The sequence below is a fragment of the Anoplolepis gracilipes genome, chromosome 4, assembly GCF_047496725.1.
Source record: "Anoplolepis gracilipes chromosome 4, ASM4749672v1, whole genome shotgun sequence".
NCBI lineage: Eukaryota > Metazoa > Arthropoda > Insecta > Hymenoptera > Formicidae > Anoplolepis > Anoplolepis gracilipes.
Genome location: NC_132973.1, coordinates 4737464 through 4754465, shown reverse-complemented (window position 1 = coordinate 4754465; position 17002 = coordinate 4737464). Strand labels below are relative to the sequence as shown.

At 34.2% G+C, this 17002-nt stretch overlaps 1 protein-coding gene across 1 annotated transcript in view; it reads right to left on the bottom strand.

Annotated features, from left to right (window-relative positions):
* Nucleotides 1–8629, bottom strand: part of LOC140665071 (protein fem-1 homolog CG6966) — a 38046-nt gene extending 29417 nt beyond the window's left edge. Inside the window, exons 1-2 of the mRNA XM_072890778.1 lie at nucleotides 8434–8629; nucleotides 8101–8321 (exon numbers count right to left, since the gene is read on the bottom strand). Coding sequence (XP_072746879.1) covers nucleotides 8101–8160 — 60 coding nt within the window. The 5' untranslated portion in view covers nucleotides 8161–8321; nucleotides 8434–8629. The remainder of the gene's footprint in view (nucleotides 1–8100; nucleotides 8322–8433) is intronic.
* Between the last annotated feature and the right edge of the window lie 8373 nt (nucleotides 8630–17002).

Below are 17002 nucleotides of genomic sequence, written 5' to 3'. Positions count from 1 at the left end.
AATTAGTGAAATCGTATTAGGATTTTATTTTAATTCGGTATTCTTGGACAGATTTTTGAAATATTTGTTCCATCAACAGACGTCGCTTTCTTACAATGTAATTTTGTAACGAATAGAAAGAATTGAAATTCATTTAAAGATTCTAAAACTAGAAACTTCGAGCTTTGAAATGGTTTTTTATTGATTTTATTCTGATTATTTTTAAGGAAGTTGCAATTACTTGAAAATTAGTCTTTTTTATATGGAAGAAAACGGCTCTTTAATTTTTTGCGTAGTGTATATACAATATGAATATAAATTTTATCAATTTTTTAAAAATTGTACTATCTTGTAAACATAAGAATAAAATTTAAAAAAATGATAAAATTGTTTATATATCTACTATATATCTAAGATATATCTAGGTAAATCTAATTTATCTTTAATTCATCTGTTTAGATATATCTAGATAAATCTAATTTTAAAATTTGCGCTTTGAATTTTTAAAGATAACTCGCAGAAACACATGCTCGAGATTTCTAACATCGGAAACGGAGTCAAGTTGCAAATTGGTGGCAACCTTGGAGCTGTCATCAGTGCGTTACGTAATTGTACGTGTGCACGGGACTGCGTTAAACGCACTGTTGGTAGTTCGACAACTATATTATCTTGCGTAATAATCACCACGTCACGTTGGATCGATTTGAAAAACCTTCTCCACGATGTGACCAGTTTCAACGTCGCGTCGACTGGTTGCTGACCAGTCTTGATTGCGTTAATTATACAACGTTAAACGTGATCGTGTTCGAGCAATGAAATAATCAAATAATTCCGAGCGTGCATGTTTCTCTTCTCGATAGAAATCATGTGGTAACCAAGATCATATCGTTGAACTATATACTATTGTAAAATACAACGCGATCTCTCTGACTTGAGACGCGAAATATGTAACAAAATCGAACCTATCTTTCGATGATGATAAGGCTCTTCCCAGCAATCCCGTTGAAAGGTCAGGGGTTCGTGAGATCGTTACTTGTCGATTGAGTGGTTCATTTCAGGTTACACCTATGTGAAGCTATTTTAATCATTCTATATGTATAACGCGCTCGTGATCGCCTGTTGACTGACTTTATAAATAGAATGGATCGATGCTATAGTGTTGTTCGTATGTGAAGTTGTTAATCGAACCTAACAAAAATTACGCTTTTTGAGAATAACCGAATTAATTGCGAATCAAGTATAATTTTCACTTGTAATGTACAATTTATGCGAGATATATGTGATTAATTTATTATATTAATTATATTAATTTTATTTGTTGGTACGTATCAAGAACTATCAGTGGAACAAATAATTACAAATTTACCAAAAATCGTATATTCTTATCAGATTGAATTTATTAAATTATATGAGATGAATTTTACAATTAGAGCTTTGCTCGACTTGATACGATTTGATAACTTTAATAATCATACGATTAGATAGATTGTTTCTCGTGAAAAATATAAGCAACTTATCAATCAACAACTTGTAATAGAAAAATCAATTACAAAGAAATAATATGGAACTTTCTCTTCGTCGAAAGATACTATGCATGTTTGCATTATTCATTGCATTGTAAGAAATTGCTTAATTGTAAGAATTCAGACATTTTTGTCTAAATTTTCAGATCTAAAATTAATTTTGTCTTAACCAGAATCATTGTTCTGAAAGTTCAGAAAAATGTTTAAAAATTCAGACACTCTTTTGAATAAAAAAAAAAAAAAAAATTTTAATGATTAAAACAAATCGTCTAAAATTATTTTCAGATCTGAAAATTGAGATAAATGTGTGTCTAAATACTTAGGCAATTTTGTTACTGTGCATATCAGTATTCATTTTATTATATCATTGTGTCATAAATAATCATAGTTTTATGATTCATATAGTTTCATCTCTGATTCTTCGTCTCATCTACATTTATAATCTTCACAAAAATTCATAATTCTTATTTTATCTTATTAATATTAATTCTTAATTTATTTTCGACTCATGAAACGCCGATTCACACGAGAAGTCTGTTGTCGAATTCGATGAATTAACCCTTTGAGTCACAGCGGGTCACCCAGAAACACACCTTTTTTTTGTAGTTTTTTATTGTTTTAACTCCTTTTTTTATCCACAAATACCGAATTTTTTGTTTCTACAGAGTCTCTAGAACATTAATAAGTGTAAAGAAAATATGAACAGTCATTAATTGTTAATTGCAAAAATACCATATATAAACAAACAGTCAAAATTAATACTTTACGAAAAAATGCATTTTCTACTAATCTATTATGTTAATAAATACGGCAATTTTTTTATAATCTTAGTACACTCTAAAGTATTTTTCAGAATTTTTTTAGAATTTTCCACCGTGTTGTTTTTGTTAAATCCTCCTTTCTTTGATAAAAAATATATAAAAAACAATATTTTCTGTTCTAAATTGAAAGTAATAGTTGTATTCTTTTTTAAATTTTTTCTCTGAAGGTTTTTTTAGATCGCAGAATCTGAATCTAAAGGAAAAAAAATTTAATTTCCAAAATTTAATATAGGGATCCAATATGACGGAAGTAATATATTTCGTCTGCCATATTGGATACCAAATTTTATAAAATACTGACAATTAGAAAAATTCGTGACTCAAAGGGTTAAATGACCCTAATCTGATCTACATTTCTTTCTTTCTCTATCCTTCTCTTTTTAACAACATACATATCATATATTCGTGCATAAACGTACTATAGTCTCACAATCAAATGCAATAACACCAGATGCGCGATAGCAGTTAAATAAACTTGCAGATGAGTAAATAGGTATATTCAAAGTCGATTCTCGAATTAGATTTCTCGAACGCGAGCGGTTGCCACGCCGTGGCAGCGGTAGCGGTTCGACGATCGATCCCGCAATTTATGATAGGAGTTACATCGCAAATTCTCGTTAAGTATCACGCGCGCGCGGCAACGTCTCGCCAATTTACTAACGGGTATTAATAGTCGCCCCAGAGCTAGCACTCTCTTAAAGCTACAAATACATACGGCATAGAAAAAGCATCTAATTTCATTAATTTCTCCACAGTGTTGTTTTGTGAGTTCGATAAATATTTACAAGCAGATTACGTACGCAGTAGCATACCTGAAATATTCATTGTCACGAATAAATACATTTTTATTGAGCCATGAGCATGCAAAAAAACATGTTGTGAACAACTCGGAAACAACGTAAAGATTAATGAAAATTTATTATATCTTACTTTTCAAGGGGCCTGAATTAATTCTTGACTTGTGGGCAAAAAATTAGGATAAAAGCTGCATTCATTAACTAGATTTATGTATAACAAGAATATTGCGAAGACAAAATTATTCTAATCAAAAGAAAAAATCCACAAGAGAGTATAAAATTTTTCCAAAAATTAATTTTAGAAAATGTATAATATTAAAAATTAATTTAAAGATTATATTATTAAAAATTAATTTTTTTCTTCATGTGTAAGAGAAATATCTTTAAAATACTGTCTGTTCGAAAATATTTACTCGTGATGATAAATTGAAAGAGATCTGAAAGTGTAATTGACATAAATGTAGACTTTAAAAATATATTTTAATTATAAAAAGAAAAAGACATTACAAATTTAAATAATATACAGTGAAATCGTCATTTTATATGTCAAGTTTAAAATGCAAAAAATTTTCGACGTGTAAAAATGTTCAAAGTACGAAAACGCCGTTATTAGCTCTAACAAAATTTACATCCACTACATTGCCATAATTTTTAAGTATAGTCATTATTTTAGACATCGATAAAACATTTCTATAAATTTCTCAAAAACATTTTCACATTTGAATACAATACATCAACGAAAAGTATCAGCGATTATCAACAAAATATATTAATATTTTTAAGATGCTTATCAGAACACGCATCGTGAGCGACCAAATAAACAAATGATAATGTCATGATAATATAAGAAAAAGATAAGTGGTTAATTAATTTAGATCTTAATCATTTTGTCCGAATAATAAATCGACACGGTTACTAAGTACAGTGAAAAATTTATATTTTGTTGACTCTCTTTCCGTTTGACACCGATCGATTAATTCGATACAACAACATACTGTAATCGTTGCTGCTCCATTAAAATTTACTAGGTTCCCTAATTGATTACCGTTGACTATTGCACGCATGCGGAATATCCTGCATCCGTTTCATTTGGGTGCCTATGAATTTGCGATTAATTTTTTTTTTTTATGGAAATAATGACGTAACCTTTCGACGACATCACGCATGCCAAATGTACTCTATACATAGTTAATGAATTGTCGACTAGACACTGCAGGCGAGCTTGTACACACAAATCGCTCGTGTTTACCCAGCGTTTAACGTCGCTGCCACGTCGAGAGCAGAAGAGACGCAACACTCGATTTCATCGATAAACCACGCAACAGCGCGATTTTGCGTTGGTCAATCGATGGTGCCCCGGCGATCAGCGCATCGAGAGTTTTCAACTCGCTCGGCGAATTCTCATTATTTCTACGCTTTTCATGATACGTGCCAAGCCAAGAGAGGCAAACGTATATGAAGGGTCGCGGGGCGACCAGGCAGATACAACCGTAAGAACGTCTATGAACGTCCCGCTACTAAATATAACTGCTGTTTGCTGAGGCTATTTCCTACTCGAGAGATAAACGCGAGTTAAGAGGAAAGAAAAGCACGCGCGTCCCTTGCTTTCGCCGCAGATTTTTGCCAAAAGAACTGAATCGTTTCTCCAGACTTTTACCACACGACATTATTATCAGCGCTTATCGAGGTGATAAAGTAATCTCAATGAATTTTTGTGTCAGTAGGATGGTTAATAAATATCGTCTTGATAAAAGGGGAACGATTGTTTAATTTAAACAAATCGATTGTGATTCAATATCGAGTAAAATCGGAATTAAATTTTGATGTAATTTTACAATGTCAGAATATTTATAGCTCTCTCTGAGAAAATTCCACGAATGTTATGACAAATAATAACAGCTGATCATGATATAAGGATACAATCTTATAACTAATTATGCGAAATTATACCTGATGAGCCTTAGTAATGCGATTATTTATAAATCTATTTTCTGAATTCATAAAATCGCAGTCTTCTACTTATATGTATTTATCTTTATCAATATCATATGCAGAATGTTTTATTTTCGCTACAAAAATCGATTATTAAATTAATTAAAGAAAGTTTGCTATTAAAAGTAAATAATAAATGAAAATAAAGATTAATAAATGTCTACATATGTGGTAATATATTTATTTAAAATTCCGAAATTCGATGTACAATATTTCTCTAACGAAATTTTGTTATATTGCGTATTCGTCGCGAGCTTGTCACAGATTGTTGCAGGATTAACCGTGCCAAACATTTCGAAATCGCGTACAGAAACAGAATACCGTTAAAGACAATTTTTTAGCACGGTCTGTTAACGCGCGCGCGAGCAAACACGGACAAAGTGACGTAGGTAAGAAAATGCTAAGAGATCGCGGGAAAACTTTCGATACCGTTGTTCACCAAGTTGTTTTACAAAGGAGAGTTAGGAGTAGTGATGGGCGATCTCGATTCGATTTTCAGAAAATCGATCTCCTCAAAAAATTGATTTTTTTAAATCGATTCTTTTTGTAGAAAATCGAATTTCGATCTGTTGATTTGATATACATACGTTTAGTGGTGCCAGAAGTGGCGCTTTTCAATCTGCGCACGAATAAAAAATTGAATAAATATATTTAAAAAAAAAAAAAAACGTTTTAAAATATTTTTATTCTTTTTTTAAATATTTTTGAGTGTCTCCGAAACTAATGTCAAATAATTTTATAAATCAAATTATTTTAAAGTAAAACATAATTTACTATAGTTATGCAAATATAATCCACCTTACAAAATCATGACTTTTTAGTTTTTGTTATGTAGTCTTGATTTTTTTAGATCGATTTTTAGGAAATCGATTCTTTTGGTCCAATTTTTTTAATACATCGATCTCAGTTACTTCGATTCTAGATCGATTCTTCTTAAAAAAATCGCCCATCATAGTTAGGAGTATTTAAACGTCGATAAAATCGTTGGAGAAAACCGGAAAACAGCAACCTTGTGTAGTATTCAAGGTCTTGGATATTACTAGCTTGAGAATTACACAATATACTCGATAAGTATGTAATAACAGAATCTAGTATAGAAAAGTCTCAGCAGAAAATTGATTTTAGCGCTTGCGATAAAAGTGTCACATTGCGGTGTCAATTACGTTTGTATGATATAAAGAATGAATGATAAACTTGGAAATAAATAACGAAACTTTACTCCTTCGCGAATAAATTTCTTTTAGGATAGATAAACATTTAAAATTACTTAAATTCGATAAGAAATTAAAAATTTATCCATGCTCAAAAATATATGCGATTAATTTGTAATTAATAATTAATAATATTTATCAAATGCCGAATTTAAATAGAATTGAAACTTTCTTGGGCTATTTCCATTTATTCCCATAGCAACGAGCTAACGATCAGGCAGCGAAATTTCGAAATTACGCTCGACAAGCCTGCGCATTCGCCATTTCTGTTTCATAAGCTGCGCGACGCGTCTAGAACGTCTCTGTGAGTTGCAAATATTTATCCTAAATTCGTGCGCCAACGCAGAAGCGTAGTCGCACAGTAATTTAATCGGAATTTTAACTGTCTTTGTCTATTCGACAAAATATTCCAATTATATTATATCACATTACTCGCGATTGAAGTAAATAACAAAATCCATACTTTTTACATTTTGTTTACTTTATATTACTTTCAATTTTTAATTACTTTTTAAGTACATTTTGTATCGTTAATTCGCTCTCAATATTAAGATTTAATATGCAAACAGATAATTTGTTATATTGTTAATTTTTATCTCCATTGAAAATATTACATTTATTTCATTTATATAAATGTAATATAAATTATAAGAAATCAATCTACAATTAAATGTAAACACGGTGCGATTAGAGACATTTCACAAACAAATACGTAAAAATTCTGGAGTAATTTAGTGGCGTAAGTACAGTTGCATTCGATCAAAGGTTCAGTTTTCAATCGCATCACCGTGTCAATATTTTTCTCGATCGCATGTCTACAAGTAGAAAAATATCGTCATCGAATACAAGATATCTGCGAAATGAAAGTGGGCTTTATCGAAAGCACTATCGAGAGCACTGTTTGTGCCACAACCTTTAAAAGGTCAGAGAGCTCGTCTGAGTGGTCCGATATAAAGCAAAACAGAATATAATTCGAATATAAAATAAAAATAGTTTCGTTGTAAATATGTACCCAAAAGTATGACGAATTATTAATAAATAAAATTTGATAATCGAGAGAAAGAGCAGACAGCCCGTATGTTTTTTAATACAAAATGTTTCTTCATTAAATATTCACGTGATTATAACTCGCGACATTCAGGCAGATATGCGTATAATATATATATATATATATATATATATATATATATATATATATTTAATACACACAGCAACTGTGTGTATTAAACCATTTTTGGTAAAATCTTGGCAAAAAATATTTACACTTCCATCTCGGAGCAAAAAAAATCATATCTCTATACGGAGTAGCTCACATGATAGCTCTAGATGTGGAATCATGTGTTTAAAGTAACGGTCTCGTAGAAACATCGAGAATTGAATCTACTCGGCGTTGGGAACGTCCAAAAGCATGTCCGAGAAACCTCGACAAACAAGATTTCAAACATCACTGCAACAATACTGCAGACTAGTTTCCCATTCTTTTCACTTACTATATCACGTATAATTTATCGAGCACGGAACAATAAAATTTCGTTTCTCGACCAGGCGAGTCGGATTTTCCATGCCAAAGATGATGGAAGCACGATGGAAAGTGGATGGAAATTTTTCAGCCGGATGAAAAATAGTGCAATATCTTTACGTATTTTTGACGTCAACCTTTCGACTCTTCCACATCCAGTACCGGTTTTGTAAGTTTGGTTCGACCGATATGTAACTGGCAGACCGAAATATCGGTCGCCCAGAACCATTATGTGCTAACAGAGTCCAGGGTACTAACCTTGAGACGTTTGAGTTTGCCGTCCCTCGCAGCGTTGTACACCACGTTCTTAAAGTCCATTTTTACATACTCCAGCTCACGTCACGTCGGCTGGGTTATCTCTCCTTCGTCGCACGTAGAGTGTATACACGTATTCCCTCTCGTCGACGTTGACGTCGTTGATGTCGTCGACACCCCGAAGACTGATCCGTTCGCGGCGCTTCCTCCGTCTCCCCCACCTACTATACGGTGGTAAAACGAAAAAAAATTCGCGTTAATGAGATCGCGTTACCTTTCGCTCGTGAAAACGTTCGAAACGCGAGGGATTGGATAATCCAAAGAATACGATCGTACGTATGTATGTACACGAAGAGTCGGGTCTAAATAACAAGCGAGGATGAAACAGTCGCGTTCGGCCCGCGTTTCCGTTCGTTTCTTCTCGTCAGGTGGCAGTAGCGATCCAGTCGGCTCAACGGCTCACAAACGACTGAAGTTGCGCCGCGCGCCGCGCGCTGCCAACCACACGGCAATCAATCGCCAGTCGATACCAGCTGTGTGCTGTGTGCGCGCTCGGTCCTCAGTCCGTCTTCGACGCCGCCGACGCATGCGCCGTGACGCCGAGCGCGACTTGACCCCCGGCCCCGGCGAGTTCGTGCGTCGTGCGTCGTGCGTCGTGCGTCGTGCGTCGTGCGTCGTGCGTCGTGCGTCGTGCGTCGTGCGTCGTGCGTCGTGCGTCGTGCGTCGTGCGTCGTGCGTCGTGCGTCGTGCGTCGTGCGTCGTGCGTCGTGCGTCGTGCGTCTCGTTTATTCCCCTCGGTCGGCTTCGCGCGAAAGAGAGTTTGTTTCCTTCTTTCGAGTTTTTTTCGCGCTTGCGGCGCTGCAGCGAGAAGGAAGGAAACTGCATGTCGATGCTGAATGTCTATATTCCGTTACCGACAGAGTGTGCCGCTGTCGAGCGACATATTGCGTCCCTACGCCGATAGAATGCGCACAAAGTTTCGAAAAGGTAAAGATTGCAGAACGATTCTCTTGATTTTAATTTTTATTTTAATTTTCATTTCAATCAAGTCTTTTATAACATATCTATTTAAAATAAGATGTCAGCATTAGATTATATGTCGAGCATTAGATTATTATTGATTCCAATCTTTTGATATATTATTCCAACCTTTTCTAAATACATTCATAGCGTTTTCGAGTAAAGCAATTTTGATCTTTTTGAAAGCGACTATAATGACATTATAAACTCTGTCTTGAGTTGCTAGGCATACTTGGATTATTAAATTAATCAATGAAATACTTTGAGTAAGCATTTGATTGATTAATCAGGGCGAAATATCTTATACTTTAAAGTAAAAATAGCATCAAATAAGAATATACTTTATATTATTTATATTAATCAAATTCAAAAACCTTTCAGTTAAACATACATATATGTTTATATAATGTATATATAGGATGTACCAGAAAGTAGGGGCAATATTTAAACAGTGAATTCTGCAGATAAATTGAATCGAAAAATCCTTTATTATTTTTTTAATTCGAGCTCTTTATCATTTATTTATTCTATAATTACCGCAATATGAAAAATTAAAAATGATATAATTAAACAAATAGCGTGACGCAGCGGACAGGCATGTGTAAGCGGTGAGAGGCTAACTCGCGACGCGCGTGCGAATTCTACTTAAGTTTCTTTATAGAAGTAATGGTGGGAGGAAGGACGAGACCGCGGTGAGCCCCCCCCCTTCCCCCCCCCACCGCTTTATATATACCTGTCCACTATTACGTCGTGCTATTCGTCTAATTATATCACTTTTAATTCATCATATTGCGGTAATTATAATTCGAATAAAAGAACAGTAAAGGACTTTTCGATTCGATTTAATCTGCAAACTTCTTTGTTTAAATAGTGTCTCAACTTTCTTACATCCTATCTCCTATATGTATATGAACAAATATGGCAAATTTTTTCATCATTTTCAGAGTGATCAAGCTTGCTCCATTCGAAAATGCTATTACTCTATTCTTATGTACAAAATGTTTTCTCGTGTAACAGTTTTTAGTCATTCTTGAAAATTTCATTCTACGAAAATATCGCGAAAAAAAACTTAACCGTTTCTTTTTAACGATTTTCTTCAGCGCTCAAAATAATCATGACGCGAAACGACGAATTGTCATGAAATTTGCAAAGAATCAACCAATCTGTGACAACAGATTAAGAATGTAGTTCCTTTTATCTTTTATTTCTCCTATTTCGATACAATCTAGGTACATGCTTCCCGTAAAAAGCGAGTTATCGCTTCGAACTATCGCGAAACGGTATTCGACGATAATTCGTGATATCGCATCCGTGGTAAAACGTATTCCAAGCTGGAGGAAAGGGGAAGGGAGGTTAACGGGCTGAATATTCCACGTTCCGTCGAGATAAGACGGACCTATTAGCTCCTCTTTATCTTTCACGTAGCTCGATATCCAACTTTTCCGTCAGAGCGACGATTATTCGAGGACGGTTCGCGTGTTTCGCCAGTTTATACCGGGATTTCATAGGAATAGTCAGAATCTTTTTACGATAGATTATTTTCTCCCAGATATGTCTCGACCTAGAATACGTGACGAGAAAGTTCGTGTTAATAAATCCTTGCGAAATCATTTCCGGTTGTATATACATACGCACGTGTCTCGTAAAATAATAAATAAATTTTCGCCAAATATATTTTCGCATCATCTCGTATATTGGCTCTATTTTAGATACATGCTTTGAAAGTAATTCTAGTTGATTATAGTTGTATGTATGTATATCAATGAGATATGTCCGTATGATTTCTCAATGACTTTGCGTGTACTCCATGTAAATATCGATTTTCTTGACAATGCAGCGTCTGCGAAAAAGCCGTGTAATATGTATTGCTCGCTATAATTACCGACCAAATTGTTACGGTTGAACTCGAAGAGCGGCTTGTTATTAGTCACGCGACAAGAAAACACGAGAAACGATGTTGTGCAGCTTTTGCTTTCGTGCGAAAATCATGCAAATTGCGAGCAAATCGTCATGCGCGTCACCGAGGAAGGAAATGTCACTCCGACGAGTCAATTAATTCCCGACCTTTCCTCGATCGATCCCTAAATAATTAAATGTGATTTTTTTCAGTATAAGAACAAGATTAGATCAAACTTAAGAAATCTCGAAATACGTATCGCATAAATTATTATTACATCACGCTATTATTTCTTGTAGGTTACATATTTTTTTGCACTATAGTCATATATAGGTCACAATATCTTATCGAAGTTTTAGCTGTCTCAAAGAGTTTGAAAAAAATCTACAAAAATTTATATATACATATATTATATAAATCTATGTATTTTTGACATTTGTAAAAAAATGATCACATGTACAAAAGTTAAAAAATGAATTTTAAACATTTTTTAAAATTGATTAAGGCTTTCGGAATATTCTATTGTTAAAGTATTGATATATAAGGTCAAAATTATCCATATATAATCTTTAAGAATTAAATATTATATAATATATAAATATATTGTGATGTAATATAAATATATAATATATCGTGTATATAATGTATTGTAATGCATTATAAATACATTACTTCTTATGCAATTATACATAATTTACTTTTGTAAACTTTTGCAACAAGATTCGTGAATTATATATATATATATATATATATATATATGTATATATATATATAGATATTGGTTCTCCCCTTCATTATGAATGAAGTTTGAGATCTGAATGTTATATTCTGTAGTGATTTTTCTTTCAGCAAACATATTCAATCTATATAACTAGCTCTGCTTTAGGAAACTCGGTTTTGTCAATCGATGCGGAAAATATTTTAAATAAGTTAGTACCATTAAATTGTTGTTTTGCACTTGGGTTAGACCTCAGCTTTAATATACAACCATAGTGTGAGATCATGCAATTCAGATTGCATTTATCAAGCGTATACAACATCACTTCCTTTGTAAAGTGAGTTTCAAGCTAGATAAACCCATGTGTTTTTCAGATCATAATTATAATAATGTATTAAATGAGCTTAATCTAATAACGCTTTGTAATTGGCGGATTTCCCTTAAATTACTATTTATGTTTAAACTATTGAATGGATCTGTTATCTGCACAGAGTTATTTACCTCCATATTGTATTCAGATCTCTAAGCTTTAAATCTTTATTTCACCAAAAGCATCATCGAACAGTCTATGGAGCGTTGAAACCATTAAATCGTTTGTGTATATTAGCTAATGAATTTTCCGATAAGATTGATTTCTTTTACACGAGTCTTATTCATTTAGGAACTCTCTCCCTGCTTCATAGTGCCTCCATTAATGCTTTTATTTATTTCTCTTATCTAATTTCACTACAATTCTGGTATAGTTAATATATTTCTTGTATACTGTTTTTGCATTCTTATGTATTTTTTATATTTTTATACTATTATTATATACTAAAAAGCTTTTCCCGTTAAATAAATAAATAAATGTATATGAAAAAAGGATCTGAATTTCTATATCTTCCGTCATTGTTGTCAGCGAATACAATTTTTTTTTCTACTGTTCGTGACTTTTACATAATACAAAGTTGGCATATTTTTTAATATTCACATGTCCCTCGAGGGATGAGAGTTTTCACGACAAAACAAATTATCTCCCGCTCACGGCATCGCTCTCGTAACTCTTTTTTCCTTATATATCCCTTAGAACGAACACCAACCGCAGGAGTGTATTTACGAAAGATTTCCAATTGTGTTTACGGCTGTTTTCCCGTATTCCCTCCAAGTAACTCCCCCACATTCGCAAAGACTCTCCTTCACGCGCTCACGTACACATACATACATATATATATATATATATATATATATATATATATATATATAAAGATTATATATATAAGCGCATATTCACGTGTCGAATGGTTACAAGCAATGTTCGATCGCACACAATATATATGTGCGTGTAATAAACGTGCGTGTGCGCGCGCGATCAAAAGTGCGGTGCGGTTTGTGGGTGCCTCGCGATGGAGGGTGGAAAGAGACGAGCGGACGTCGATCCAATCCTATAGACTATCAGGCGACCACATTCTCGCAAATTGCGACACCACCGACACCGGACTGAAGCCGAATGACAATAAGTCGACGGGCAAGCAGATGCGTTCGCATCGCGATCACGTACGCGTAGATTAGCGAACGTTTGTCCGGTCCACGACGCGTGATGACCGACACAAACTCCGTCGCAATCGTCGGCCACTTGCTTATTGTGAATTAGCTCGCTGCATCTGGAACAATAAATGTGTTAGGCATTGGGCAACAATAAACACATGATAATATAATACCTGTGTCTAAACCATACACGAACCATAAGCAATTATTAAATATTTCATTATTTAAATACACGACGCAAAAAAATTAAAACCAATTTTCAAGTAGTAACTTTCTTAAAATAATAATCGAATGAATTTCAATTCTTTCTATTTGTTACAAAATTACATTGTAAAAGAGCGACGTCCGTCGATTGAACAAATTTTTCAAAAGTTTGTTCAAGAGAATATCGAATTAAAAAAAGATCCTAACACGATTTCATTAATTGGGTGTTAAAGAGAGGAGTTTTAGCTTTAATTTCTTTTTTTAATGAATGTTTTATGATTTTTTTTTGCCGAGATGTTCTTTATTAAAGCAAAATCGAGTTATTAACTTTGAACGCTTGTATAATAGTGAACAAAATGATCGTACAATAATCATTAATTTATGTTTTTAAAATGTACAGAAAAAACTTAATACTTTGGCCTTTTGTATGAATAACTGGAATGCTTTTTACTTATAAATGTTGTAGAGTTCATGAAAATTTTAGCGTTTTTTTGTTAACTATCATTAATTTAAATAAAAAAAGATAAAGATGCAATTTTTACTTGACTTTTAAGTAACAATTACGTCTCCAAAATGAATAATAATTCAAAAAACCAAAGGAATATTTTAAAGTGCTAACTTTTTATTTTAAATTGCTTTTTTAATAATTATTGTACGATTATTTTTTCATTAGTTATAAGCGTTCAAAGTCAATAGCTCGATTTTGCTTTAATAATGAATATCTCGACGAAAAAAATCATAGAACATTCGTTAAAAAAAGAAATTAAAGGTAAAGCTCTGCTCTTTAACACTCAATTAATGAAATCGTGCCAGGATTTTTGTTTATTCGGTATTCTTAGACAAATTTTTGAACCATTTATTCAATCGACAGACGTCGGTTTCTTACAATATAATTTTGTAATGAATAGAAAGAATTGAAATTCATTTAAAGATTCTAAAACTAGAAATTTCAAGCTTTAGAACGCTTTTTTTATTGATCTTATTCCAAGTATTGTTAAGGAAGTTGGAACTACTCTAAAATTGATCTTTTTTATATGGAAGAAAGTGGCCTTTTAATTTTTTTGCATAGTGTATTTAAATATTTCCTATGGTCTAAACTGATGTTTTTTTCTTTCAATCTTGTTACTATGAATGTTTTAAACGCTCTATAACTTTTGTTTTTCTATGTTAAAAAAAAATTTATCTAAAATTAAAAAAAGTATATACTGTTGTTATGTAAATGAATATGTCAAATGTCCAAATTACATATTACGTATAATATGCATGTATGTTGTAATGAGACTAATTTTCCATGCACGTGTATATGTATAAACAGTCAATTGCGGTTGAAGTACAATGAATAGTTCCTCTCACGGTTCAGAAATTCTGTGTAAATCGCGATGATAAATCGCGATGCGTGGGTAGCTTGAAAACGATGCATCTCTGATACATCGAAATACTTGCCAATAAACACACACACACACTTATTTTCTAATGACGCATTTTCTGGCACCACGCTATCCGTTAACCTCTAATTTGCTATTAGCTTACAAAATGTTTTTAATTACATGGTTGCGTAATTTTACAAGTTACATTTTCAACTGACACTGAATTTTACAGTCTCTGACGTTTAATAACTTGCATAAAAAAAAAGGGGGGCGGAAACAACACACGCCGCTTATGTATATATTTTTTTCATGCATATTCGTTGATTCTTACGAATTTTTCAATATCTCCGATTCCATTATCTTGTCTCGGAACGAAACACGATGCGGCATCGTATCCCGTCGATTTCTATTCATGATGGATCACGCCAGCGAGGAAGACATACATCTCTCGCGACGAGATGCCGCAGGAAAACGCATCGGTGCAATAGTCGCCGTCGCCTCTCTCTCTCTCTCTCTCTCTCTCTCTCTCTCTCTCTCTCTCTCTCTCTCTCTCTCTCTCTCTCTCTCTCTCTCTCTCTCTCTCTCTCTCTCTCTCTCTCTCTCTCTCTCTCTCTCTCTCTTTGTCTCTCTCTCTCTCTCTCTCTCTTTCTCTCTCTCTCTTTCTCTCTCTCTCTCTCTCTTTCCCGCTCGCTTGGCATAGTATTGGAATTTCGAAAAGCCGGGCTGCTCAGGTAGACAGCCCTGATTTAGAGCATCCCCTCCCGCGGGTTGGCGGGCGTTTAACCGAATCGAGGATTCATCTCTCCTCGCGCGCGCCCTCAAAGCATCGCGCGGACGCGATGTATGAGCGATGTGTAATATGATGAGCACCAACACACACACACACACACACACACACACACACACACACACACACGTATACGCGCTCGCGCGCGTATTCCCTCGTATTTCCATCCCTTCTCCTCCCTCATCCACACGCTCGCGGCGGTTACACCCACGCCGAGCTCTCTACTTACGTTGCCGGTTGACTCGTGTTGTCCGGCGCTCTCCGCCACTTTGACTCGCTCCCTCTCTGTCGCAGTCGTAGTAAACACACATATGTACATATATATATATATATATATACCCACACATATATATATATACAGGCTGACACATTCCCGTTGCACCTCCGGTTTGTGGATTGCGGGGGCGCAAGAGCGGGCGCGAGAGGGAGAGATTAAGAAAGGCGGCAGTGCGACAGAGAGCGACGAGGACGAGGACGAGAAGGACGACGACGACGACGACGACGGGTGGCGGCAACGAGCGCCCCGCAGAGAGCACGGAGTATATATCCGTGGCACAAGAGAACGGCGAGGAGAGGAAGATGCTGTTGGCGGCGCGGGCGAGAGCATAAAGCAGGGGTGTCGATAAAGAGTTTTCGAAACTTTTCGCACGCGGCCGCGCCATCGAGAATATATTTCATTTGCCAGCAAGTCGCGTTGATCCCTCGCGTGATTGAAGATTGTCGGTAAATAACAATGAATCGCGATTTCAAAACAAGTGATATATAATATTGGCAATTATCAAGTGTCAATTTTGAAAAATGTAGAATGCGAACTTTGTTTAATAAAAATCCATTTTTTTCAATGACATTTTATTATTGTAATCTTGAAATTTAAAGAGGAAGTGAATGGAACAGTTACATCAAAAACTAATTAATCCAATACATTTTGCTCTTTTAAAATAGAGAATTAATTAATTTGTTAGTTAAGTAAAGATTTACCTTGTAGAATTACAATTTTTATTTTCACGAATTCTTCGTTTATAGTCTACATTATAAAAAATTAGTTTGGTATAATATAATATTTATGATTTTGAAATTAAATTATGTTCCACAGGAATACCATTGTATTCAAATATTTATTAACTTTTGACGAACCTGATCCGTCCAATTACTCCTTAAAGTTTTAATATTGAATTTATAAATTGAAATAGAAATAATTTGAGCATATTGTCGGCGCTGAGTGATGGAATTTGAGTGATCTTTGGAGAAATTTGACAGATACTAGGTATATGTATACCGTTATCTTGCAAATTATAATCGAAATTCGCCACAACGAATGACACAAGAAAGAAAGAGAGAGAGAGAGAGAGAGAGAGAATAGAAAAACGTTTGATGTAAAGACAGCTGCG